Source organism: Ruditapes philippinarum, unplaced genomic scaffold (assembly GCF_026571515.1).
Source record: "Ruditapes philippinarum isolate M1 unplaced genomic scaffold, ASM2657151v2 ctg1130_1_1_1_1, whole genome shotgun sequence".
Classification (NCBI taxonomy): domain Eukaryota; kingdom Metazoa; phylum Mollusca; class Bivalvia; order Venerida; family Veneridae; genus Ruditapes; species Ruditapes philippinarum.
The window spans coordinates 7,501-34,801 of NW_026856835.1; the positions used below are offsets into that span (position 1 = coordinate 7,501).

General features: G+C 34.9%; 1 protein-coding gene across 1 annotated transcript in view; it reads right to left on the reverse strand.

Moving 5' to 3' along the window:
* Window positions 1–26,754, reverse strand: part of LOC132747847 (uncharacterized) — a 28,398-nt gene extending 1,644 nt beyond the window's left edge. The window contains exons 1-4 of the mRNA XM_060737376.1: window positions 26,670–26,754; window positions 21,752–21,862; window positions 20,710–21,039; window positions 15,301–15,430 (exon numbers count right to left, since the gene is read on the reverse strand). Of these exons, the coding sequence (XP_060593359.1) occupies window positions 15,301–15,430; window positions 20,710–21,039; window positions 21,752–21,797 (506 nt within the window). The 5' untranslated portion in view covers window positions 21,798–21,862; window positions 26,670–26,754. The remainder of the gene's footprint in view (window positions 1–15,300; window positions 15,431–20,709; window positions 21,040–21,751; window positions 21,863–26,669) is intronic.
* Between the last annotated feature and the right edge of the window lie 547 nt (window positions 26,755–27,301).

A 27,301-nucleotide genomic window follows, 5' to 3' on the forward strand; every position in this document is an offset into this window, starting at 1 on the left:
TGAACTAGTACAGCTAGTTTTAATGGATAACTCAATTTTATGAAAGTTGTTAGAAGATTTTGTTCTTGATGCCAGTATAAATAAGCTCCCTTCTAAAATGGTTAGAAAGAAGAGACAGGGGGCTGTTTATGGTGGAAGCCGCCAAATTGACCAGTTGAGAGCTTTATCCGTCAAATTTGGGGGGGGGGGGGGGGGTCATTCTGAAATATACAGTTCTCCTTTGTTGGCAGCTATATTTATTGCACTTCTATTAAGGTTTCGACGAATGCAGTTTAGTTTGGGTTTACACCGAAACAACATCGTATTCTTTCCAGCTTTACTTGCGGAGGAACTTCAGGTTCCCAACATTATGTCAGGCACAGACGAACCTTAGTTCCGTAAGCAAGCTTGGTAAGTTTCAGACATGAAAGAGCTCAATGTCCGACAGTTTATAGAACTGATAGACTATAAATTGTAATAAATGTTTAAAAGATCCTAACTATTATACTTGATAATCATATAAAATTGATTTATTAATATTTTCGAAATAGTATCGAGAAGTTGGCACTGACATCGAAGATCGAAGATCGAAATTCAGTTTCTAGTGAATTTCGAGCTAGCTTTGAACTTCGAGCTAGCTCGAAGATCGAAATTCAAAGTAAACAAAAGCTGAATTTCGAGCTGGAGTTGAATTTCGAACCAGCTCGAAGATCGAAATTCAAAATTTTTAAAACCCGAATTTCAAGCTGGAGTTGAATTTCGAGCCAGCTCGAAGATCGAAATTCAAAGTAAGCTAAAGGCGAATTTGAGCTGGAGTTGAATTTCGAGCAGGCTCGAAGATCGAAATTCAAAAATTGCAAAAGTTGAATTTCGAGCTGGAGTTGAATTTCGAGCCGGCTCGAAGATCGAAATTCAAAATTGTCAAAAGTTGAATTTCGAGCTGGAGTTGAATTTCGAGCCAGCTCGAAGATCGAAATTCAAAATTTTCAAAAGTTGAATTTCGAGCTGGAGTTGAATTTCGAGCCGGCTCGAAGATCGAAATTCAAAATTTTCAAAAGTTGAATTTCGAGCTGGAGTTGAATTTCGAGCCGGCTCGAAGATCGAAATTCAAAATTTTCAAAAGTTGAATTTCGAGCTGGAGTTGAATTTCGAGCCAGCTCGAAGATCGAAATTCAAAATTTTCAAAAGTTGAATTTCGAGCTGGAGTTGAATTTCGAGCCAGCTCGAAGATCGAAAATTCAAAATTTTCAAAAGTTGAATTTCGAGCTGGAGTTGAATTTCGAGCCAGCTCGAAGATCGAAATTCAAAATTTTCAAAAGTTGAATTTCGAGCTGGAGTTGAATTTCGAGCCAGCTCGAAGATCGAAATTCAAATTTTTTAAAAGTTGAATTTCGAGCTAGAGTTGAATTTCGAGCCAGCTCGAAGATCGAAATTCAAAATTTTCTAAATTTGAATTTCGAGCTGGAGTTGAATTTCGAGCCGGCTCGAAGATCGAAATTTAAAATTTTCTAAATTTGAATTTCGAGCTGGAGTTGAATTTCGAGCCAGCTCGAAGATCGAAATTCAAAATTTTCTAAATTTGAATTTCGAGCTGGAGTTGAATTTCGAGCCAGCTCGAAGATCGAAATTCAAAATTTTCTCAAAATTTGAATTTCGAGCTGGAGTTGAATTTCGAGCCAGCTCGAAGATCGAAATTCAAAATTTTCAAAAGTTGAATTTCGAGCTGGAGTTGAATTTCGAGCCAGCTCGAAGATCGAAATTCAAAATTTGCAAAAGTTGAATTTCGAGCTGGAGTTGAATTTCGAGCCAGCTCGAAGATCGAAATTCAAAATTTGCAAAAGTTGAATTTCGAGCTGGAGTTGAATTTCGAGCCAGCTCGAAGATCGAAATTCAAAATTTGCAAAAGTTGAATTTCGAGCTGGAGTTGAATTTCGAGCCAGCTCGAAGATCGAAATTCAAAAATTTTTGCAAAAAAGTTGAATTTCGAGCTGGAGTTGAATTTCGAGCCAGCTCGAAGATCGAAATTCAAAATTTTCAAAAGTTGAATTTCGAGCTGGAGTTGAATTTCGAGCCAGCTCGAAGATCGAAATTCAAAATTTTTCAAAAAGTTGAATTTCGAGCTGGAGTTGAATTTCGAGCCAGCTCGAAGATCGAAATTCAAAATTTTTCAAAAGTTGAATTTCGAGCTGAAGTTGTATTTCGAGCCAGCTCGAAGATCGAAATTCAAAATTTTTGAAAAGTTGAATTTCGAGCTGGAGTTGAATTTCGAGCCAGCTCGAAGATCGAAATTCAAAATTTTCAAAAGTTGAATTTCGAGCTGGAGTTGAATTTCGAGCCAGCTCGAAGATCGAAATTCAAAATTTTCAAAAGTTGAATTTCGAGCTGGAGTTGAATTTCGAGCCAGCTCGAACATCGAAATTCAAAATTTTCAAAAGTTGAATTTCGAGCTGGAGTTGAATTTCGAGCCAGCTCGAAGATCGAAATTCAAAAATTTTCAAAAAGTTGAATTTCGAGCTGGAGTTGAATTTCGAGCCAGCTCGAAGATCGAAATTCAAAATTTGCAAAAGTTGAATTTCGAGCTGGAGTTGAATTTCGAGCCAGCTCGAAGATCGAAATTCAAAAATTTTCAAAAGTTGAATTTCGAGCTGGAGTTGAATTTCGAGCCAGCTCGAAGATCGAAATTCAAAATTTTCAAAAGTTGAATTTCGAGCTGGAGTTGAATTTCGAGCCAGCTCGAAGATCGAAATTCAAAATTTTCAAAAGTTGAATTTCGAGCTGGAGTTGAATTTCGAGCCAGCTCGAAGATCGAAATTCAAAATTTTCAAAAGTTGAATTTCGAGCTGGAGTTGAATTTCGAGCCAGCTCGAAGATCGAAATTCAAAGTTTGCAAAAGTTGAATTTCGAGCTGGAGTTGAATTTCGAGCCAGCTCGAAGATCGAAATTCAAAATTTTCAAAAAGTTGAATTTCGAGCTGGAGTTGAATTTCGAGCCAGCTCGAAGATCGAAATTCAAAATTTTCAAAAGTTGAATTTCGAGCTGGAGTTGAATTTCGAGCCAGCTCGAAGATCGAAATTCAAAATTTTCAAAAGTTGAATTTCGAGCTGGAGTTGAATTTCGAGCCAGCTCGAAGATCGAAATTCAAAAATTTGCAAAAGTTGAATTTCGAGCTGGAGTTGAATTTCGAGCCAGCTCGAAGATCGAAATTCAAAATTTTTCAAAAGTTGAATTTCGAGCTGGAGTTGAATTTCGAGCCAGCTCGAAGATCGAAATTCAAAATTTTCAAAAGTTGAATTTCGAGCTGGAGTTGAATTTCGAGCCAGCTCGAAGATCGAAATTCAAAATTTCTAAATTTGAATTTCGAGCTGGAGTTGAATTTCGAGCCAGCTCGAAGATCGAAATTCAAAATTTTCAAAAGTTGAATTTCGAGCTGGAGTTGAATTTCGAGCCAGCTCGAAGATCGAAATTCAAAATTTTCAAAAGTTGAATTTCGAGCTGGAGTTGAATTTCGAGCCAGCTCGAAGATCGAAAATTCAAAATTTTCAAAAAGTTGAATTTCGAGCTGGAGTTGAATTTCGAGCCAGCTCGAAGATCGAAATTCAAAATTTTGCAAAAGTTGAATTTCGAGCTGGAGTTGAATTTCGAGCCAGCTCGAAGATCGAAATTCAAAATTTTTAAAAGTTGAATTTCGAGCTGGAGTTGAATTTCGAGCCAGCTCGAAGATCGAAATTCAAAATTTTCTAAAGTTGAATTTCGAGCTGGAGTTGAATTTCGAGCCAGCTCGAAGATCGAAAAAAATTGCAAAAGTTGAATTTCGAGCTGGAGTTGAATTTCGAGCCAGCTCGAAGATCGAAATTCAAAATTTTCAAAAGTTGAATTTCGAGCTGGAGTTGAATTTCGAGCCAGCTCGAAGATCGAAATTCAAAATTTTCAAAAGTTGAATTTCGAGCTGGAGTTGAATTTCGAGCCAGCTCGAAGATCGAAATTCAAAATTTTCAAAAGTTGAATTTCGAGCTGGAGTTGAATTTCGAGCCAGCTCGAAGATCGAAATTCAAAATTTTCAAAAGTTGAATTTCGAGCTGGAGTTGAATTTCGAGCCAGCTCGAAGATCGAAATTCAAAATTTGCAAAAGTTGAATTTCGAGCTGGAGTTGAATTTCGAGCCAGCTCGAAGATCGAAATTCAAAATTTTCAAAAGTTGAATTTCGAGCTGGAGTTGAATTTCGAGCCAGCTCGAAGATCGAAATTCAAAATTTGCAAAAGTTGAATTTCGAGCTGGAGTTGAATTTCGAGCCAGCTCGAAGATCGAAATTCAAAATTTGCAAAAGTTGAATTTCGAGCTGGAGTTGAATTTCGAGCCAGCTCGAAGATCGAAATTCAAAATTTGCAAAAGTTGAATTTCGAGCTGGAGTTGAATTTCGAGCCAGCTCGAAGATCGAAATTCAAAATTTTCAAAAGTTGAATTTCGAGCTGGAGTTGAATTTCGAGCCAGCTCGAAGATCGAAATTCAAAATTTTCAAAAGTTGAATTTCGAGCTGGAGTTGAATTTCGAGCCAGCTCGAAGATCGAAATTCAAAATTTTCAAATTTGAATTTCGAGCTGGAGTTGAATTTCGAGCCAGCTCGAAGATCGAAATTCAAAATTTTCAAAAGTTGAATTTCGAGCTGGAGTTGAATTTCGAGCCAGCTCGAAGATCGAAATTCAAAATTTTCTAAATTTGAATTTCGAGCTGGAGTTGAATTTCGAGCCAGCTTGAAGATCGAAATTCAAAATTTTCAAAAGTTGAATTTCGAGCTGGAGTTGAATTTCGAGCCAGCTCGAACATCGAAATTCAAAATTTTCAAAAGTAGAATTTCGAGCTGGAGTTGAATTTCGAGCCAGCTCGAAGATCGAAATTCAAAATTTTCTAAATTTGAATTTCGAGCTGGAGTTGAATTTCGAGCCAGCTCGAAGATCGAAATTCAAAATTTTCAAAAGTTGAATTTCGAGCTGGAGTTGAATTTCGAGCCAGCTCGAAGATCGAAATTCAAAATTTTCAAAAAATGAATTTCGAGCTGGAGTTGAATTTCGAGCCAGCTCGAAGATCGAAATTCAAAATTTTCAAAAAGTTGAATTTCGAGCTGGAGTTGAATTTCCAGCCAGCTCGAAGATCGAAATTCAAAATTTGCAAAAGTTGAATTTCGAGCTAGAGTTGAATTTCCAGCCAGCTCGAAGATCGAAATTCAAAATTTTTAAAAGTTGAATTTCGAGCTGGAGTTGAATTTCGAGCCAGCTCGAAGATCGAAATTTGCAAAAGTTGAATTTCGAGCTGGAGTTGAATTTCGAGCCAGCTCGAAGATCGAAATTCAAAATTTTCTAAATTTGAATTTCGAGCTGGAGTTGAATTTCGAGCCAGCTCGAAGATCGAAATTCAAAATTTGCAAAAGTTGAATTTCGAGCTGGAGTTGAATTTCGAGCCGGCTCGAAGATCGAAATTCAAAATTTGCAAAAGTTGAATTTCGAGCTGGAGTTGAATTTCGAGCCAGCTCGAAGATCGAAATTCAAAAATTTTAAAAGTTGAATTTCGAGCTGGAGTTGAATTTCGAGCCGGCTCGAAGATCGAAATTCAAAATTTTCAAAAGTTGAATTTCGAGCTGGAGTTGAATTTCGAGCCAGCTCGAAGATCGAAATTCAAAATTTTCAAAAGTTGAATTTCGAGCTGGAGTTGAATTTCGAGCCAGCTCGAAGATCGAAATTCAAAATTTTCAAAAGTTGAATTTCGAGCTGGAGTTGAATTTCGAGCCAGCTCGAAGATCGAAATTCAAAATTTGCAAAAGTTGAATTTCGAGCTGGAGTTGAATTTCGAGCCAGCTCGAAGATCGAAATTCAAAATTTGCAAAAGTTGAATTTCGAGCTGGAGTTGAATTTCGAGCCAGCTCGAAGATCGAAATTCAAAATTTTCAAAAGTTGAATTTCGAGCTGGAGTTGAATTTCGAGCCAGCTCGAACATCGAAATTCAAAATTTTCAAAAGTTGAATTTCGAGCTGGAGTTGAATTTCGAGCCAGCTCGAAGATCGAAATTCAAAATTTGCAAAAGTTGAATTTCGAGCTGGAGTTGAATTTCGAGCCAGCTCGAAGATCGAAATTCAAAATTTGCAAAAGTTGAATTTCGAGCTGGAGTTGAATTTCGACCCACCTCGAAGATCGAAATTAAAAAATTTTGAAAAGTAGAATTTCGAGCTGGAGTTGAATTTCTGCCCAGCTCGAAGATCGAAATTCAAAATTTTCAAAAGTTGAATTTCGAGCTGGAGTTGAATTTCGAGCCAGCTCGAAGATCGAAATTCAAAATTTTCAAAAGTTGAATTTCGAGCTGAAGTTGAATTTCGAGCCAGCTCGAAGATCGAAATTCAAAATTTTCAAAAGTTGAATTTCGAGCTGGAGTTGAATTTCGAGCCAGCTCGAAGATCGAAATTCAAAATTTGCAAAAGTTGAATTTCGAGCTGAAGTTGAATTTCGAGCCAGCTCGAAGATCGAAATGCAAAATTTGCAAAAGTTGAATTTCGAGCTGGAGTTGAATTTCGAGCCAGCTCGAAGATCGAAATTCAAAATTTTCAAAAGTTGAATTTCGAGCTGGAGTTGAATTTCGAGCCAGCTCGAAGATCGAAATTCAAAATTTTCAAAAGTTGAATTTCGAGCTGGAGTTGAATTTCGAGCCAGCTCGAAGATCGAAATTCAAAATTTTCAAAAGTTGAATTTCGAGCTGGAGTTGAATTTCGAGCCAGCTCGAAGATCGAAATTCAAAAATTTTCAAAAAGTTGAATTTCGAGCTGGAGTTGAATTTCGAGCCAGCTCGAAGATCGAAATTCAAAATTTGCAAAAGTTGAATTTCGAGCTGGAGTTGAATTTCCAGCCAGCTCGAAGATCGAAATTCAAAATTTTTAAAAGTTGAATTTCGAGCTGGAGTTGAATTTCGAGCCAGCTCGAAGATCGAAATTCAAAATTTTCAAAAGTTGAATTTCGAGCTGGAGTTGAATTTGCGAGCCAGCTCGAAGATCGAAATTCAAAATTTTCAAAGTTGAATTTCGAGCTGGAGTTGAATTTCGAGCCAGCTCGAAGATCGAAATTCAAAATTTTCAAAATTTGAATTTCGAGCTGGAGTTGAATTTCGAGCCAGCTCGAAGATCGAAATTCAAAATTTTCAAAAGTTGAATTTCGAGCTGGAGTTGAATTTCGAGCCAGCTCGAAGATCGAAATTCAAAATTTTCAAAAGTTGAATTTCGAGCTGGAGTTGAATTTCGAGCCAGCTCGAAGATCGAAATTCAAAATTTCAAAAGTTGAATTTCGAGCTGGAGTTGAATTTCGAGCCAGCTCGAAGATCGAAATTCAAAATTTTCAAAAGTTGAATTTCGAGCTGGAGTTGAATTTCGAGCCAGCTCGAAGATCGAAATTCAAAAATTTGCAAAAGTTGAATTTCGAGCTGGAGTTGAATTTCGAGCCAGCTCGAAGATCGAAATTCAAAATTTTGCAAAAGTTGAATTTCGAGCTGGAGTTGAATTTCGAGCCAGCTCGAAGATCGAAATTCAAAATTTGCAAAAAGTTGAATTTCGAGCTGGAGTTGAATTTCGAGCCAGCTCGAAGATCGAAATTCAAATTTTCAAAAGTTGAATTTCGAGCTGGAGTTGAATTTCGAGCCAGCTCGAAGATCGAAATTCAAAATTTTTCAAAAGTTGAATTTCGAGCTGGAGTTGAATTTCGAGCCAGCTCGAAGATCGAAATTCAAAATTTTCTAAATTTGAATTTCGAGCTGGAGTTGAATTTTTTTTGCCAGCTCGAACATCGAAATTCAAAATTTTCAAAAGTTGAATTTCGAGCTGGAGTTGAATTTCGAGCCAGCTCGAAGATCGAAATTCAAAATTTTCAAAAGTTGAATTTCGAGCTGGAGTTGAATTTCGAGCCAGCTCGAAGATCGAAATTCAAAATTTTCAAAAGTTGAATTTCGAGCTGGAGTTGAATTTCGAGCCAGCTCGAAGATCGAAATTCAAAATTTTCAAAAGTTGAATTTCGAGCTGGAGTTGAATTTCGAGCCAGCTCGAAGATCGAAATTCAAAATTTTCAAAAGTTGAATTTCGAGCTGGAGTTGAATTTCGAGCCAGCTCGAAGATCGAAATTCAAAATTTTCAAAAAGTTGAATTTCGAGCTGGAGTTGAATTTCGAGCCAGCTCGAAGATCGAAATTCAAAAATTTGCTAAAAGTTGAATTTCGAGCTGGAGTTGAATTTCCAGCCAGCTCGAAGATCGAAATTCAAAATTTTTAAAAGTTGAATTTCGAGCTGGAGTTGAATTTCGAGCCAGCTCGAAGATCGAATTTCAAAATTTTCTAAATTTGAATTTCGAGCTGGAGTTGAATTTCGAGCCAGCTCGAAGATCGAAATTTTCAAAAGTTGAATTTCGAGCTGGAGTTGAATTTCGAGCCAGCTCGAAGATCGAAATTCAAAATTTTCTAAATTTGAATTTCGAGCTGGAGTTGAATTTCGAGCCAGCTCGAAGATCGAAATTCAAAATTTTCAAAAGTTGAATTTCGAGCTGGAGTTGAATTTCGAGCCAGCTCGAAGATCGAAATTCAAAATTTTCAAAAGTTGAATTTCGAGCTGGAGTTGAATTTCAGCCAGCTCGAAGATCGAAATTCAAAATTTGCAAAAGTTGAATTTCGAGCTGGAGTTGAATTTCGAGCCAGCTCGAAGATCGAAATTCAAAATTTTTCAAAAGTTGAATTTCGAGCTGGAGTTGAATTTCGAGCCAGCTCGAAGATCGAAATTCAAAATTTTCAAAAGTTGAATTTCGAGCTGGAGTTGAATTTCGAGCCAGCTCGAAGATCGAAATTTCAAAATTTGAATTTCGAGCTGGAGTTGAATTTCGAGCCAGCTCGAAGATCGAAATTCAAAATTTTCTAAATTTGAATTTCGAGCTGGAGTTGAATTTCGAGCCAGCTCGAAGATCGAAATTCAAAATTTTCTAAAAGTTGAATTTCGAGCTGGAGTTGAATTTCGAGCCAGCTCGAAGATCGAAATTCAAAATTTTCAAAAGTTGAATTTCGAGCTGGAGTTGAATTTCGAGCCAGCTCGAAGATCGAAATTCAAAATTTTCAAAAGTTGAATTTCGAGCTGGAGTTGAATTTCGAGCCAGCTCGAAGATCGAAATTCAAAATTTTGCAAAAGTTGAATTTCGAGCTGGAGTTGAATTTCGAGCCAGCTCGAAGATCGAAATTCAAAATTTTTCAAAAGTTGAATTTCGAGCTGGAGTTGAATTTCGAGCCAGCTCGAAGATCGAAATTCAAAATTTTCAAAAGTTGAATTTCGAGCTGGAGTTGAATTTCGAGCCAGCTCGAAGATCGAAATTCAAAAATTTGCAAAAGTTGAATTTCGAGCTGGAGTTGAATTTCGAGCCAGCTCGAAGATCGAAATTCAAAATTTGCAAAAGTTGAATTTCGAGCTGGAGTTGAATTTCGAGCCAGCTCGAAGATCGAAATTCAAAATTTTCAAAAGTTGAATTTCGAGCTGGAGTTGAATTTCGAGCCAGCTCGAAGATCGAAATTCAAAATTTTCAAAAGTTGAATTTCGAGCTGGAGTTGAATTTCGAGCCAGCTCGAAGATCGAAATTCAAAATTTTCAAAATTTGAATTTCGAGCTGGAGTTGAATTTCGAGCCAGCTCGAAGATCGAAATTCAAAATTTTCAAAAGTTGAATTTCGAGCTGGAGTTGAATTTCGAGCCAGCTCGAAGATCGAAATTCAAAATTTTCAAAAGTTGAATTTCGAGCTGGAGTTGAATTTCGAGCCAGCTCGAAGATCGAAATTCAAAATTTTCAAAATTTGAATTTCGAGCTGGAGTTGAATTTCGAGCCAGCTCGAAGATCGAAATTCAAAATTTTCAAAAGTTGAATTTCGAGCTGGAGTTGAATTTCGAGCCAGCTCGAAGATCGAAATTCAAAATTTTCAAAAGTTGAATTTCGAGCTGGAGTTGAATTTCGAGCCAGCTCGAAAGATCGAAATTCAAAAATTTTCAAAAGTTGAATTTCGAGCTGGAGTTGAATTTCAGCCAGCTCGAAGATCGAAATTCAAAATTTGCAAAAGTTGAATTTCGAGCTGGAGTTGAATTTCGAGCCAGCTCGAAGATCGAAATTCAAAATTTTCAAAAGTTGAATTTCGAGCTGGAGTTGAATTTCGAGCCAGCTCGAAGAGATCGAAATTCAAAATTTTCAAAATTTGAATTTCGAGCTGGAGTTGAATTTCGAGCCAGCTCGAAGATCGAAATTCAAAATTTTCAAAAGTTGAATTTCGAGCTGGAGTTGAATTTCGAGCCAGCTCGAAGATCGAAATTCAAAATTTTCTAAAATTGAATTTCGAGCTGGAGTTGAATTTCGAGCCAGCTCGAAGATCGAAATTCAAAATTTTCAAAAGTTGAATTTCGAGCTGGAGTTGAATTTCGAGCCAGCTCGAAGATCGAAATTCAAAATTTTCAAAAGTTGAATTTCGAGCTGGAGTTGAATTTCGAGCCAGCTCGAAGATCGAAATGCAAAATTTGCAAAAGTTGAATTTCGAGCTGGAGTTGAATTTCGTGCCAGCTCGAAGATCGAAATTCAAAATTTTCAAAAGTTGAATTTCGAGCTGGAGTTGAATTTCGAGCCAGCTCGAAGATCGAAATTCAAAATTTTTAAAAGTTGAATTTCGAGCTGGAGTTGAATTTCGAGCCAGCTCGAAGATCGAAATTCAAAATTTTCTAAATTTGAATTTCGAGCTGGAGTTGAATTTCGAGCCAGCTCGAAGATCGAAATTTTTCAAAAGTTGAATTTCGAGCTGGAGTTGAATTTCGAGCCAGCTCGAAGATCGAAATTCAAAATTTTCAAAATTGAATTTCGAGCTGGAGTTGAATTTCGAGCCAGCTCGAAGATCGAAATTCAAAATTTTCAAAAGTTGAATTTCGAGCTGGAGTTGAATTTCGAGCCAGCTCGAAGATCGAAATTCAAAAATTTTCAAAAGTTGAATTTCGAGCTGGAGTTGAATTTCCAGCCAGCTCGAAGATCGAAATTCAAAATTTGCAAAAGTTGAATTTCGAGCTAGAGTTGAATTTCCAGCCAGCTCGAAGATCGAAATTCAAAATTTTTCAAAAGTTGAATTTCGAGCTGGAGTTGAATTTCGAGCCAGCTCGAAGATCGAAATTCAAAATTTTCAAAATTTGAATTTCGAGCTGGAGTTGAATTTCGAGCCAGCTCGAAGATCGAAATTTTCAAAAGTTGAATTTCGAGCTGGAGTTGAATTTCGAGCCAGCTCGAAGATCGAAATTCAAAATTTTCTAAATTTGAATTTCGAGCTGGAGTTGAATTTCGAGCCAGCTCGAAGATCGAAATTCAAAATTTTCAAAATTTGAATTTCGAGCTGGAGTTGAATTTCGAGCCAGCTCGAAGATCGAAATTCAAAATTTTTCAAAAGTTGAATTTCGAGCTGGAGTTGAATTTCGAGCCAGCTCGAAGATCGAAATTCAAAATTTTTAAAAGTTGAATTTCGAGCTGGAGTTGAATTTCGAGCCAGCTCGAAGATCGAAATGCAAAATTTGCAAAAGTTGAATTTCGAGCTGGAGTTGAATTTCGTGCCAGCTCGAAGATCGAAATTCAAAATTTTCAAAAGTTGAATTTCGAGCTGGAGTTGAATTTCGAGCCAGCTCGAAGATCGAAATTCAAAATTTGCAAAAGTTGAATTTCGAGCTGGAGTTGAATTTCGAGCCAGCTCGAAGATCGAAATTCAAAATTTGCAAAAGTTGAATTTCGAGCTGGAGTTGAATTTCGAGCCAGCTCGAAGATCGAAATTCAAAATTTGCAAAAGTTGAATTTCGAGCTGGAGTTGAATTTCGAGCCAGCTCGAAGATAGGAAATTCAAAATTTTCAAAAGTTGAATTTCGAGCTGGAGTTGAATTTCGAGCCAGCTCGAAGATCGAAATTCAAAATTTTCAAAAGTTGAATTTCGAGCTGGAGTTGAATTTCGAGCCAGCTCGAAGATCGAAATTCAAAATTTTCTAAATTTGAATTTCGAGCTGGAGTTGAATTTCGAGCCAGCTCGAACATCGAAATTCAAAATTTTCAAAAGTTGAATTTCGAGCTGGAGTTGAATTTCGAGCCAGCTCGAAGATCGAAATTCAAAATTTTCAAAAGTAGAATTTCGAGCTGGAGTTGAATTTCGAGCCAGCTCGAAGATCGAAATTCAAAATTTTCTAAATTTGAATTTCGAGCTGGAGTTGAATTTCGAGCCAGCTTGAAGATCGAAATTCAAAATTTTCAAAAGATGAATTTCGAGCTGGAGTTGAATTTCGAGCCAGCTCGAAGATCGAAATTCAAAATTTTCAAAAGTTGAATTTCGAGCTGGAGTTGAATTTCGAGCCAGCTCGAAGATCGAAATTCAAAATTTTCAAAAAGTTGAATTTCGAGCTGGAGTTGAATTTCCAGCCAGCTCGAAGATCGAAATTCAAAATTTGCAAAAGTTGAATTTCGAGCTAGAGTTGAATTTCCAGCCAGCTCGAAGATCGAAATTCAAAATTTTTAAAAGTTGAATTTCGAGCTGGAGTTGAATTTCGAGCCAGCTCGAAGATCGAATTTCAAAATTTTCTAAATTTGAATTTCGAGCTGGAGTTGAATTGCGAGCCAGCTCGAAGATCGAAATTTGCAAAAGTTGAATTTCGAGCTGGAGTTGAATTTCGAGCCAGCTCGAAGATCGAAATTCAAAATTTTCTAAATTTGAATTTCGAGCTGGAGTTGAATTTCGAGCCAGCTCGAAGATCGAAATTCAAAATTTTCAAAAGTTGAATTTCGAGCTGGAGTTGAATTTCGAGCCAGCTCGAACATCGAAATTCAAAATTTTCAAAAGTTGAATTTCGAGCTGGAGTTGAATTTCGAGCCAGCTCGAAGATCGAAATGCAAAATTTGCAAAAGTTGAATTTCGAGCTGGAGTTGAATTTCGTGCCAGCTCGAAGATCGAAATTCAAAATTTTCAAAAGTTGAATTTCGAGCTGGAGTTGAATTTCGAGCCAGCTCGAACATCGAAATTCAAAATTTGCAAAAGTTGAATTTCGAGCTGGAGTTGAATTTCGAGCCAGCTCGAACATCGAAATTCAAAAATTTTCAAAAGTTGAATTTCGAGCTGGAGTTGAATTTCGAGCCAGCTCGAAGATCGAAATGCAAAATTTGCAAAAGTTGAATTTCGAGCTGGAGTTGAATTTCGTGCCAGCTCGAAGATCGAAATTCAAAATTTTCAAAAGTTGAATTTCGAGCTGGAGTTGAATTTCGAGCCAGCTCGAACATCGAAATTCAAAATTTGCAAAAGTTGAATTTCGAGCTGGAGTTGAATTTCGAGCCAGCTCGAAGATCGAAATTCAAAATTTGCAAAAGTTGAATTTCGAGCTGGAGTTGAATTTCGAGCCAGCTCGATGATCGAAATTCAAAATTTGCAAAAGTTGAATTTCGAGCTGGAATTGAATTTTGAGCCAGCTCGAAGATCGAAATTCAAAATTTTCAAAAGTTGAATTTCGAGCTGGAGTTGAATTTCGAGCCAGCTCGAAGATCGAAATTCAAAATTTTGAAAAGTTGAATTTCGAGCTGGAGTTGAATTTCGAGCCAGCTCGTAGATCGAAATTCAAAATTTTCTAAATTTGAATTTCGAGCTGGAGTTGAATTTCGAGCCAGCTCGAAGATCGAAATTCAAAATTTTCAAAAGTTGAATTTCGAGCTGGAGTTGAATTTCGAGCCAGCTCGAAGATCGAAATTCAAAATTTTCTAAATTTGAATTTCGAGCTGGAGTTGAATTTCGAGCCAGCTTGAAGATCGAAATTCAAAATTTTCAAAAGTTGAATTTCGAGCTGCAGTTGAATTTCGAGCCAGCTCGAAGATCGAAATTCAAAATTTTCAAAAGTTGAATTTTAAGCTGGAGTTGAATTTCGAGCCAGCTCGAAGATCGAAATTCAAAATATTCAAAAGTTGAATTTCGAGCTGGAGTTGAATTTCGAGCCAGCTCGAAGATCGAAATTCAAAATTTTCTAAATTTGAATTTCGAGCTGGAGTTGAATTTCGAGCCAGCTCGAACATCGAAATTCAAAATTTTCAAAAGTTGAATTTCGAGCTGGAGTTGAATTTCGAGCCAGCTCGAAGATCGAAATTCAAAATTTTCAAAAGTTGAATTTCGAGCTGGAGTTGAATTTCGAGCCAGCTTGAAGATCGAAATTCAAAATTTGCAAAAGTTGAATTTCGAGCTGGAGTTGAATTTCGAGCCGGCTCGAAGATCGAAATTCAAAATTTGCAAAAGTTGAATTTCGAGCTGGAGTTGAATTTCGAGCCGGCTCGAAGATCGAAATTCAAAATTTTCAAAAGTTGAATTTCGAGCTGGAGTTGAATTTCGAGCCGGCTCGAAGATCGAAATTCAAAATTTTTCAAAAGTTGAATTTCGAGCTGGAGTTGAATTTCGAGCCAGCTCGAAGATCGAAATTCAAAATTTTCAAAAGTTGAATTTCGAGCTGGAGTTGAATTTCGAGCCAGCTCGATGATCGAAATTCAAAATTTTCAAAAGTTGAATTTCGAGCTGGAGTTGAATTTCGAGCCAGCTCGAAGATCGAAATTCAAAATTTGCAAAAGTTGAATTTCGAGCTGGAGTTGAATTTCGAGCCAGCTCGAAGATCGAAATTCAAAATTTTCTAAATTTGAATTTCGAGCTGGAGTTGAATTTCGAGCCAGCTCGAACATCGAAATTCAAAATTTTCAAAAGTTGAATTTCGAGCTGCAGTTGAATTTCGAGCCAGCTCGAAGATCGAAATTCAAAATTTTCAAAAGTTGAATTTCGAGCTGGAGTTGAATTTCGAGCCGGCTCGAAGATCGAAATTCAAAATTTGCAAAAGTTGAATTTCGAGCTGGAGTTGAATTTCGAGCCGGCTCGAAGATCGAAATTCAAAATTTTCAAAAGTTGAATTTCGAGCTGGAGTTGAATTTCGAGCCGGCTCGAAGATCGAAATTCAAAATTTTCAAAAGTTGAATTTCGAGCTGGAGTTGAATTTCGAGCCAGCTCGAAGATCGAAATTCAAAATTTTCAAAAGTTGAATTTCGAGCTGGAGTTGAATTTCGAGCCAGCTCGATGATCGAAATTCAAAATTTTCAAAAGTTGAATTTCGAGCTGGAGTTGAATTTCGAGCCAGCTCGAAGATCGAAATTCAAAATTTGCAAAAGTTGAATTTCGAGCTGGAGTTGAATTTCGAGCCAGCTCGAAGATCGAAATTCAAAATTTGCAAAAGTTGAATTTCGAGCTGGAGTTGAATTTCGAGCCAGTCAGTGTATGTCAAACTAAGGCTGTGGTTGCTGGGCATCGTAGTTGATGTACTATTACATGTGAATGTTGCATTCTCTCCCACAAATGGTATTTGCTTCAAAATTATATTTGGCTTTGTAGGGATTCCTATAAATGAAAATAATTATTGTTTATATATACAGTTATGCCTTGTACAGTCTATAATCGTGCCCCCACCTTGTGTGGTTGGGTCGGAGGTAGATTAGCCCAGCATACTAGTATTGTGGCTTTAGGGCTTTTTATTATAACGACGATGGTCGCCCTTCGCGCACAACCCACTTACGATTCAAAACAATGCGGAAAGTTTCCTTCTATGTCTATGTGCCAGCGACCAGAATCTCGTCGCTAACCTGAATTATTTTGCCAGCGACCAGAATCTCGTCGCTAACCTGAATTATTTTAAAGCTAAAATAACTAATTATTTAGTGTAGACCGTGACTTTGGTGAACTGATTTCTGATTATTGTCGCGCCATTTTTGTACTACTAGTCATTCGAGCCTTTGAAGTCTGTCATTTTTAAGAAAATTAAAAATCGAGTTCGAATATTTGGGCGTATTTCGTCCGCCATTTTTATTTATTGGTTAAGGAAAGATATTTGAATAATATCTTTTTACAAGTATTCACCTTTGGTGACTTATTTGCAATTAAGTATATAATTTGTCATTTCTGACGAATTTTTGGTGACATTTGGTTTAATTGTTCTTCTTGACGAATTTTTGACTTCATTTAATCGTCAAATACATTTTTTTTTGTTTTGTGTCTGTTAATTTTCTCATGATGTCTGGCAGAAATAAGAAATCGTTGATTTCTTCCGATTTCGCGCTAACCAATCGTTACTTTACCTTATATTCAGTGCGGTAATGTATGAAATGGTTACTTTCTGGAACGAAGCTGTCAATCATATTTTTTTCCGGCCGAAAGCCGTCTGATTTCAACTTGACTTCTGCTAAAATTAACAGTAAAGAAATGAATATAGGCAGAATTTTCATTGGTCATTTTAACACTAATAGCCTGTTTGATTGATACTTAAGAAGAGCTTCCGTTATAGATAGAGTTCCATTGCGCGATGGCAAGAAGTGTTGGAAAAAGATATAAGTCAGAATAAATAAAAAAAACACCATTATGATATTTTCTAGATGTTTTAACAGATTTTCAATAAATTTATAAAATTAAATATGACAGATCGCCTTTTTGATACGTTTGCGTTCGATTGGGTTTCTCTTCTAAGCTGTTCTAATCATTATATTCTCTTCTCGAACCGGGCAAAAGACGATTGAAACAAACTTTCGACTAATTTACAGTTGCAAAATTCTCCGTGGAATTAGTGTACAATATCTACTAAATCTGTGTCTTCTTGTAAATTCCTATTCAAATCAAATTCCATTTTGATTAAAATCAAAGAATGTAAGTAAAATTGTTTAAATCTAAGATGAAAAAACATTGCGGGTAAAATTGAACTGAAATAAAACTATTTATGACGAATATAATGTTCTGTTTGCGGTAATCATGGTAAGTAGTAGCTTATCCTATGCAGGCTAACAAGTTTGACTTCGGTCGAGTATCTTTTAAAGATACTCCTTGTTATAGCTTTATGGCGTGAACTACGGTGGCACAAAGGTGAAATGTGTGTGTTTTCTTTTATCTCGTGCGCACGAGATACTATGTCGGGGCCACGAGTTACTAAGTCGTGGTAACGAGATAGCTAAGTCGTGGCCACGAGATACTATGTCGTGGCCACGAGTTACTAAGTCGTGGCCACGAGATAGCTAAGTCGTGGTCACGGGATACTATGTCGTGGCTACGAATTACTATGTCGTGGTCACGAGATAGCTAAGTCGTGGCCACGAGATACCATGTCGTGGCCACGAGATACTATGTCTTGACCACGATTTTCTAAGTCATGAGATAAATAATCAATAGCATTACACCATTTATATGAATTTCCATAGATACGTGCCATAGTACAATGATGCTCCTACTTCACCAGCCTGTAAAAGTGTCATTTATTTAACTTATTGACTGGACAATAATTTAACATTTAGTGTCACTGTGACCCTGATTTTTTACTCAATGACCTCAAAATTATTAGATGTCATCTACTGATCAGGTGCAATATTCTTTCTAGGTTATATAAACCATGGCTTATCCCTTCTTAATTATATATCAGACAAGGATTTTACATGAAGTGTCATGGTTACCTTGACACTTTACTTCAAACATCCTTATATGCTATCTACTGTCCATGGGCAATGTCTCTTCCAAACAAAATAAACCAGGACTTATTCCTTCTCATGTTATCGTATAAACAATATTAACAGGCCGTAGTACTTACAAACTGACCAATTCGATCACCAAAACAAAGGGCTTTAGTCAAAAATAATGTCTGATGAGTCTTGGAAGGTAACTTTCATATATGATCTTAAAGACAAGTTCAAAGTGAATATCTTCAGTATTTTCAAAGATTAAAGTTGCGTGTAAAAGTAAGTTGTTAAGCTAAAAAAAATCATAAAATATATAGTGTATTCTAAATTGGTAAATTATCTCGAGCGCACGACTAAGTTATTTCGTTCCCACGACTTAGTAACTCGTGGCCACGACTTAGCTATCTCGTGGCCACGACTTAGTAACGCGTGGCCACGACATAGTATCTCGTGCCCAAGACTAAAGTATCTCGTGGCCACAACATAGTAACTAGTGGCCACGACATAGTATCTCGTGGCTGCAACTTAGCTATCTCGTGGCCACGACTTAGTAACTAGTGGCCACCACATAGTATCTTGTGCGCATGAGATAAATAAAAACACATGTCACCTTTGTGCCACCGTAGTGAACACCTGTGGGGCTATCCAAAATGTTCATAATTTCGAGCTTTCTGGAATTCAGAATTTCAGAATTATCTTAACAAGTAGAAACATTAAAAATTAATTATTTAAATAAGACATGATGAATATGATATATAACATGATAGAATGACAAAATTAAAGGATCTTTTTAACAGTAATAACTTTTATATTTAAATAAGCTGATAACTTTATCACATTTTTTACGGACAGAATTCAATTGTATTTCTTTGTATGTAAACTCCAATGTAGCATTCTTGGATTGAGTTTGCCGATTTTACATTGTAAACATATATTTCAAAACTAAATAAATATTCTGCTTTTGATTAGATAGACAGCAAGTCTAAGTAATAAAATAATAAAAGGCTAAATCACATTCTATGACTCAAGATACCTCCCAATGGAGGTAAACAGAGATGCTAGGATACACTGAATATTTATTTCAACATTAAAATTGAAAACATTTACAAGTTTTTGATAATACAACGGAATTATCGATATTAAACTTTGAATGGATCCGTGGTTATACACCTGGTAAAAAAATTGGGTTTTTCTACAACCCAATATAGTCCTTTAAAGAAAGAAGGCACAGGTTTACTGTTCAGTTCTTTTTATTCGTGTTGCCAAAAGTGACTTCCATGTATCGCATTCTAGTACTGTTAGAATTTGGGAATGACACCTACCAAAACATTTGAAAAAAATTCAGCAGACGAACACAGAAAAAAAAATTTACGATCATAAGTGGCATAAGAGATTTAGTGATGGACATTACTTTGACATTGACTGTGTAACGTTGAAGCACAAGTTGTATGTTAATATGACGTTGACGTCTATAACTTTTTGGAGTGCACCGCTGTCGTCAACATGTGTTTATGTAAAATTTAATATTGTTGTAATATAAGAAGCTAATAACATGACTTTTCCTGTGTTTTTTTTTGTTTTTTGTTACTAATTGTTCTAAGCGTTGTAGAAATTTAAAATCAATATCTTAAATATATTTTACGCAACAAAGAAAGTCCACGAATTTTTGGATAACCCCTCGTATATGTTTACATGCAACCCGATGCTGTTTGCTTCTTAAGCTGTACTGATTACGGAAGAAATCGCAAATTCCCTTTTTGTTGGAAAGGCACAGGACATTGTCAGATAAGTGAAGATCCACTGAGCTACGTGTACGACGGAAAATTCGCATGTTTTCTACATCTCGAGGTTATGTATACGGCAGAACGACTTGGAATGCATGAAGTTAGCTGTCGATGTCCTGACTTAGGTCGAGGGATTTGGGCCTAAAATATGATATAGTTGACGACGAAGGCTACAAGGGTGCGCAAGTCGGCTTGAAAGGCGGCGCTCTATGATGGCACAGCAGCTCTTTTCAAGAGCTACCTTATTCATTAATGTCAATGATAACTGTACGTTTATGTGCGCATTGACCACAGTATAGTGTCCGTCTTAAGGCCCAAACAGATTTCATTTGCAAATAATTCTTTAAAGGGACTCCACTGAGGTTTGAAAGCCTAAAAACATAACATTGAATTTCTTACATAAATGAGCTGGGGCACTTTAAACAGAAATATATGCAAAGATAGATACTTTGAAATAAATTGAAAATCGTATTTTTATGCTTTTCTTAGCCCAATTAAGTGAAAAGCATTTAAACGCTCTTCATTTTGGGTCATTTTTTTACAATTTGAATAATTATTCTGGAAAAACGAAGTGCGCGAATGATCTGAAATTTTGCACAAAGATAAGTGGTCTAAACTGTCATTAAATAGTACGTTTATCTGGAAAAAAATATTTTCAATCCCATCATGTCAAAAAACCTCAGTGGAGTCCCTTTAAGGGTATGACTTATAACATGTCGGCAGCGAAAGATGCGTTTTGTGCTTTAACGGGCGGATGGAACGTCATTTAACTTAAACAACAAGCAAAACAAAGAAGAAATCGTTGCAAGGATTTTGCTTATTATATGCACAACTGATATAATTTAAGTCTGGTGTTTGTTGCCTGTCCTTCTTTAAAATGAAATTATTTTATGGATCACATTAGACCAAATGTACAATATTTCCCGTATCTCTTTCAATTAACGGCTCTGCAAACTGTTTGGCTGTCTTTTATTGATGAGCATGATAAAACACACACACACACACACACATATATATATATATATATATATATATATATATATATATATATATATATATATATATATATATATATATATATATATACGTTACTTAATATGGTGAAATAAACTTAGAGTGTCGATCAGCCAGCCATCTTTATTCTACTTTGATTATTTGATATTTGTTTTACAATTATTTTGTAGCATTATACCGGGATCAAAATCTTAAAAAATCTACATACCTAGCATGTATAAACAGTTACATTTTGTAGAAAACCCAGCATTGATCATAATGTAAACTCCAGCATTGTTTTGTTGAACATTTATCAGTGTAACAACTACATGACTGCAGTATTTCTTGTTATACTGACTCCTGGTAACAAAGTTTTAGATCAGACACAAACTAGATAAGTTTTACTTACCTAATATATACAGACAGTTACATTTTGAAACAAATCCAGCATTGATCATAATGTAAATTCCAGCATTGTTTTCTTGGACATTAGCCAGTGTAACAACTACATTGCCAGCAGAATCTCCTGTTATACTGACACCTGATGGCGCCTCGAGTTTGGGGTCCTTGTCTGTATCGAATGTTATACGAGCTTTAGGAGTACCATCATAAAATCTGACCTCAAACTGTCTACCTAGTGTTTCTAGATCTTTCAGGTCAGCAGTAAATTCAAGAGTAGCACTAGAGTTTACACGACTGTAAGCTTTTCTGATTGGTGATAAACATGGCCATGATTTGACTGAAATAAGATAAAAGAAACACAACTAGAAAACTGTGTACGACACATGGTTATTAAAATCGAAACAGTATTTGAGGTACAACACAGTTTGTGATGCCTGAACAATGAAATATAAATATCAATTTCGGTTTTTAAGACGTTCAGTAAATTAGAGAAGTATAAGTACAGACAAACAGTTTTCTAATGAGTAAATAAGTGAAATTATCCATTGGTAAAGTAAGGGAAGCACAATATCAAAACGTGTATGTTATAAACTAAACTAAATGAATTGGTTAAGGACTCGGTTAATATCAAACTTCCTTACCATTTACCGTATTGTGATAAGCAGACTTTTAAAATTAAAGTAGAAAATAACAAATCGAAGAAATATCAGCTGTAATTAAACTTGTCAGCAACTTTGAATGTTTTGTGGATAAATACGAACGCACATACACTTTATTCGGCATTTTGGTCAGTGATTTTATTGAGAGTAAATGTGTGGAATAATGCATATATTCTTAACGGTATAGATGTTACGCACAGTTACTTATGTATTTCACAAGATAGAGAGATACATATATACATAGCCTACATAAACGTTTCATACTTAAACAAAACAATTATAGAAAAAAATGATTACATACATAATAGAATATACATTTTGATACTTTGCATTTGTTATATAAAGCATATCTTCTTTTAACATTAAACTTATTATTTTAATTATTCGTACCTGTAATGAAAATATCTCTAAGGAGACACAAATCTAGTAATTTCATTTAATATCCTTGACTTGTTCGTGCACATCAATATATGAAAAGCCAGTAATGACGTTTGATACATTCTGAAATGAAAAAGGTTCTTCTCAAAATATTTATTTTACAGATAACAAGTTTAAATCTCAAACAATTTCGATCCATTCATTTGATTTAAATCAAAATGTCAGAAAAATTGTTTTGATGATTTCTAGGTTAAGTAAGAATACGGATTTTCTCGGGTCAAAAACTAGGCCACAGGTTCTAATAATATAAAACTCGTGTTAATACTCTAGTGGCTGCAGTTTTGATCCAAATTATCTGGAAATAAGCAAGATAGATTATTTTTGGTGATTTCTAAGTCAAGTTGTAATATTGGTTATAATTATAATCTCGGGTCAAAAACAAGATCACAGGAGCTAAAAAAGCCATCTCGTTAGCACTCTGGGGGAAACTGTTTCCGAACAAATATCCTGGAAATCTATCTGAAAGGATGATTTAATGATTTCTAGGTCAATGTGGAATAAAGGTCATCTCCGTCATAGGAGCTAAAAATAGAAAAAAAAATGTTAACTCTCTTTTCGTTGCAATTTTAATCTACATAGTCTGGAAATTGATGAGGAATGTTGTTTTGATATTTTCTAGGTCAAGTTCGAATGGCCATTCCAAGTCAAAAACTAGATCATAGAGGTTCATTATAGAAAAATCTTGTTAACACTCTTGTGCTTGCAGTTTTGTTCCTAATTTCCTGGTACAGCGTACATCTCACGGAACTTACCGAGCATGTACCGAAGACAAATATACTGTGTGCATCGATCATGTAATCAGTATGTAATTGACAGGTTAATAAAACCAAAAAATACATTTATTGATAAACCATTATGATACTATAATTTTAAGTATTTTTCAGAATTAGGTAATTATGTATTCAAAGAAAGTAACACGGAGTCCGAAGATATTTCACGCAACAATGATTTTGAAAATTTAAATGGATCGGATGATATTTTATATAAACGTATTACTGTGCATGAAATTTTGGAAGCAATCAAAACTTTCAAAACAAATAAATCTCATGGTATTGATTGCCTGTTAAATGGATATTTTTTGAATGTATTGACATTTTATCCTCACATATTTGTGATATTTATTATGTACTTGATAGCGGGTATTTCCCAGATACATGGTCTGAAGGTGTGATAATACCGTTGTATAAAACAGGTGACAAACATTATGTTAATAATTATAGAGGAATAACGTTAGTTTATTGTCGATCGAAATTACTCACATCTATTGTAAACGAAAGATTAATACAATATTGTGAAGAAAATAATGTTTTGTCCGATGCACTATTTGGATTTGAGAAAGGAAAATCAACCATTGATGCTTTATTTATTCTAATGACAGTTGTTTAAAATTATATGAATAATAATAAACGTTTGTATTGTATTTTTGTAGACTTTAAGAAGGCTTTCGATTGTATATATAGAATAGCGCTTTGGTAAAAAAATTAAGTAATTGTGGGATTAGAGGTAAATTGTTATGCCTAGTAAAAGACATGTATAGTAAAGGAAAATCGTGTGTAAAGTTATGTAATAATGACTCAGAATTTTTTAAATATGCAGTAGCTCTACGTCATGGGGAGGTAATTTCACCGATTTTATTTTTTAGAATGACTTTGAATTATTTTTAAAAGGGTTGTAAATAGTGGTTTGACTATTAATGATATTGTTTTGATTTTGATACTGTTTGTTGATGATATAGTCATTTTAGGAGATACACCAGATGATAAAAAATAGAAGTTTGACGTTGTAAAAAATGGGGCTCGATAAAACCAAAATTGCTGTTTTCAGAAAACGATGAGGTTTGAAAAAACAATGGATTATTTTATTACGAAGGGAAACATTTAGATATTGTCGAAAAGCTTCAATTACTTAGGAAAAATATTTAGTTATACTGGTTGTTTTAGTTTAATCAAGAACAATTGATTGGTAAAGCTCATAAAGCAGCTCTAAATGTACTACTGATTAATTGTAATATATATCAGTTAAAACCTAATGTGTTATGTCAGCTTTTTGACTCTTTTGTTGGTTCAATTTCAAATAACGCTGCTGAAATCTGGGGTTTTAGTAACTCAAAGGAAATTGAAAGATTCATCTTAAAGTTTGTAAAAAATATTAAATGTAAAAGTTAATTCATGTAATGTTGCTGTGTATGGTGAATTAGTACGTTATCCTTTATATATTTCAAGATATGTTACGATTTTGGTTTAAACTGCTTGAGAATGATAATATCATTCTTAAAAATGTATATAGCATTGCTCTCGAAGACTGTGATAAGGGTAAGAAAAATTGGTTATCAAAACTTAAATTGTTATTATGTAATCATGGTTTTAGTGATATTTGGGATTTTCCAGATTCCGTAATAGTAAAATATTTTACCTATATTTAAGCAAATGGTAATTGAATGTTTTTAACAAAGTTGGCTTTCTCGTAAAGACAGCATTTGTATAATCATGTTAAAGATTCTTTTGTATATGAAAATAATCTTGATATAATACCAAGTACTTTACAAGTATCTTACAAGAATTAGAATATCTTCGCATTCATTACATGTGCAAACTGGTAGGTTTCATAGAAATAGAATTGTTAGAAATGAAAGATAGTGTTTATATTGTAATCTACATGACGTCGAAGATGAATACCATTTCATTTTAATTTGTCCTTGATATATTGAAATAAGAAAAAATTAAATAAAAAATACTATTATATATGACCTAGTATGCTTAAATTCACTGATATGTTAAATTTATATATAAATCATTCATCCTCTATATTAACCCTTTCCCCCATGAGCATATTGTGAAAAATGGCCATTTTCACTGAAAAGCCTCCTGTTACAAGTTCAAACTGCTATGAAACTATGAAAAATGCTTCAATACTAATCAAACTTGGCACAAATGTTGACTTGACCATTGCCTTTGTAACGACATGCTCAGTCTTAAATTTCCTGTTACCATGGCATAGAGGGGACATCTCAAAATTGCCAAAAATCACTTTTTTGCCTCGATTTTTCCATCAAAATTTAATTCAAAGTGCTGCAACTTCTCAAGGGATTGAGATAGAGTCAAAGGCTTTTCAGCGTTGGTTACACGTTACCTTATGATCGACCTGGGGTCATTTTAAGCCTCTCACAAGTCCAAAATTTTCTTGGCGATGAGGGGGACTCCGCCCCCCCTTCAAACCCCCCAAACAGAAGGGGGCACATCCCCCTTCTGGCAACCCCCTGATGTAATATTTGGATGGGGGACGGCGCCGATAAAATGGTCACTTTTTTAACAACATTTCTCAAACAAAAGACAGTGTTTGGGGCCTAAATAGGGCATTTTTTCACTGTTTGAGGCCTCAAAAGGGGGAGGGGGGCAAAAAGCCGTCGAAACACGCTTATATAAGGGAAAAGGTTAATATGAAAGAAACATGTTTAGAACCGATTTTGTGATTAATGTCAGTATGTTTTGTAAAATTGTTTATATATGTATCACGATGTATGATTGTACAAGTCAAAAATAAAGTATATGTCCTGTTCTTTTCTGTCATCTCCAGTCGAAAACTATGTCACATTCCAAATATAGAAAAACCTTGTAAACACTCAGGTGGTTATATTTTAAGTGGAAATAGGTCAGAGAAGTTTATTTGGTGATTCTAAGTCAACTGCGAATATGGGATGTCTCGGTAACATAATCTAGAAAAAAGAAAAATCTTGTTAACACTCTGGTGGCTGCAGGTTTGATCCAAATATTCTGAAAATTGGCCACAAAGATTGTTTCTATGTCAAGTTTTAATATTGGTTATCTCGAGTTAAAAAGTTCACACATCCCAAATATGGAAAAACCTTATTAACACTCCAGTGGCTACTTTTTAGGTTCAAAAATCCTGGAAATTTATCACATATGTTGTTTTGTTTATTTCTAGGTCAAGTTCGAATATGGTCATCTCTGGTCAAAAGTAGGTCACACAGCCCAACTATGGATAAACCTTGTTAACATACTAGGAGTTAATGTTTAAGTTGATTATCCCGGAAAATGGTCAGAAAGGTTGTTTTGATGATTTCTAGGTCAAGTTTAAATATGGGTCATCATGGGTCAAAAACAAGGGCACACAGCCCAAATAAGATTGGATTAAGCCTTCATTTTCAGGTGAGCGATATATGTTTTTATTTAAAAAGCCCTAAGTTAAAATTGGCCCGCCCGGGTGTCATTGATTTTCCTTATATGATATTGTAAAAATCAAAAAGAATTGTTTTAAAAAAATTCAAAGAGCTAGAACTTCTAGAGCTGAGTTTTTTGCCATGAAACATCTCCTAGTGAGTGTCTACCAATTTATTTTAAAAGAAACCCCTGGGATCAAAATTGGTCAAGTTTGGGGATAATTCATTTTCCTTATATGCAAATTGTAAAAATGAAAACAAAATTTTCTTTTTAAAAAACACAAATTAACAAGTATGCGAATTAGGGCCATCATGACCCTCTTGTTTAGTCAAAGGTAGGTTTTTGGTTTTTAAATCAACAATCAAAGCGAAAACAGCTGTTACTAAATATGTTAGCAACTTTAAATGTGTTTTGGGTTAACACGAACTTATTACATACACTTTATTCGTCTTGGTTTGAAATTGTTAGTGTTTTTTGTGGGTAAATGTGAGAAAAAATGCGTATATTCTTTACGGTACAGGTGTTACACTTAATTGCATAGTTATGCAACAAATAAGAGAACGCTACATACTTAAACAAAACATTATAGAAAAATTGATTGCAAGCAAAGTAAAATTAAAACTACACTTTGAAACTTTTCATTTGAACATTTACTCATTCTTTTTTTAACGTATAATTTCAATTAATCGTACCTGTGATAAAAATATCCATAAGCAGATAAAAGGCTAGTATTTTCATTTTAAATATTTGATTTGTCCTTGCAGTTAGATGTATATAATATATATATATATATATATATATATATATATATATATATATATATATATATATATATATATATATATATATATAATATATATATATATATATATATATATATATATATATATATATATATATATATATATATATATATAAACCAGTAATCATGAAATGTAAAGGGTACATCTCAAAATATTTTCTTTAGAGACAGCAACTTTTAAACATCCTGTTTCAATCTAAAACAATTCTGCTCCATTCATCTGATTTAAACAAATTGTTGGTAAATGATGATCAATGTGTCATTCAATTTTCCAATGTTTCATAATTCAATGCTTCAATATTTCATTATTCCTGATTCAGAAGAAGAATTATAATAACCGCTTGGTTTTGTAAACTTAGGATTTATAAAACGACATAAAGGGAAACAACTTATATTCAATATAAAGCCTCTTAAATTTCAAACTAAATGAAAAGTATATATCACTAAATTAGAAATTTGTACTCTACTTTTTGTGTTTAAATATTGAGACAGGATTACTTGCACGTACAAGTTTACAAGTTC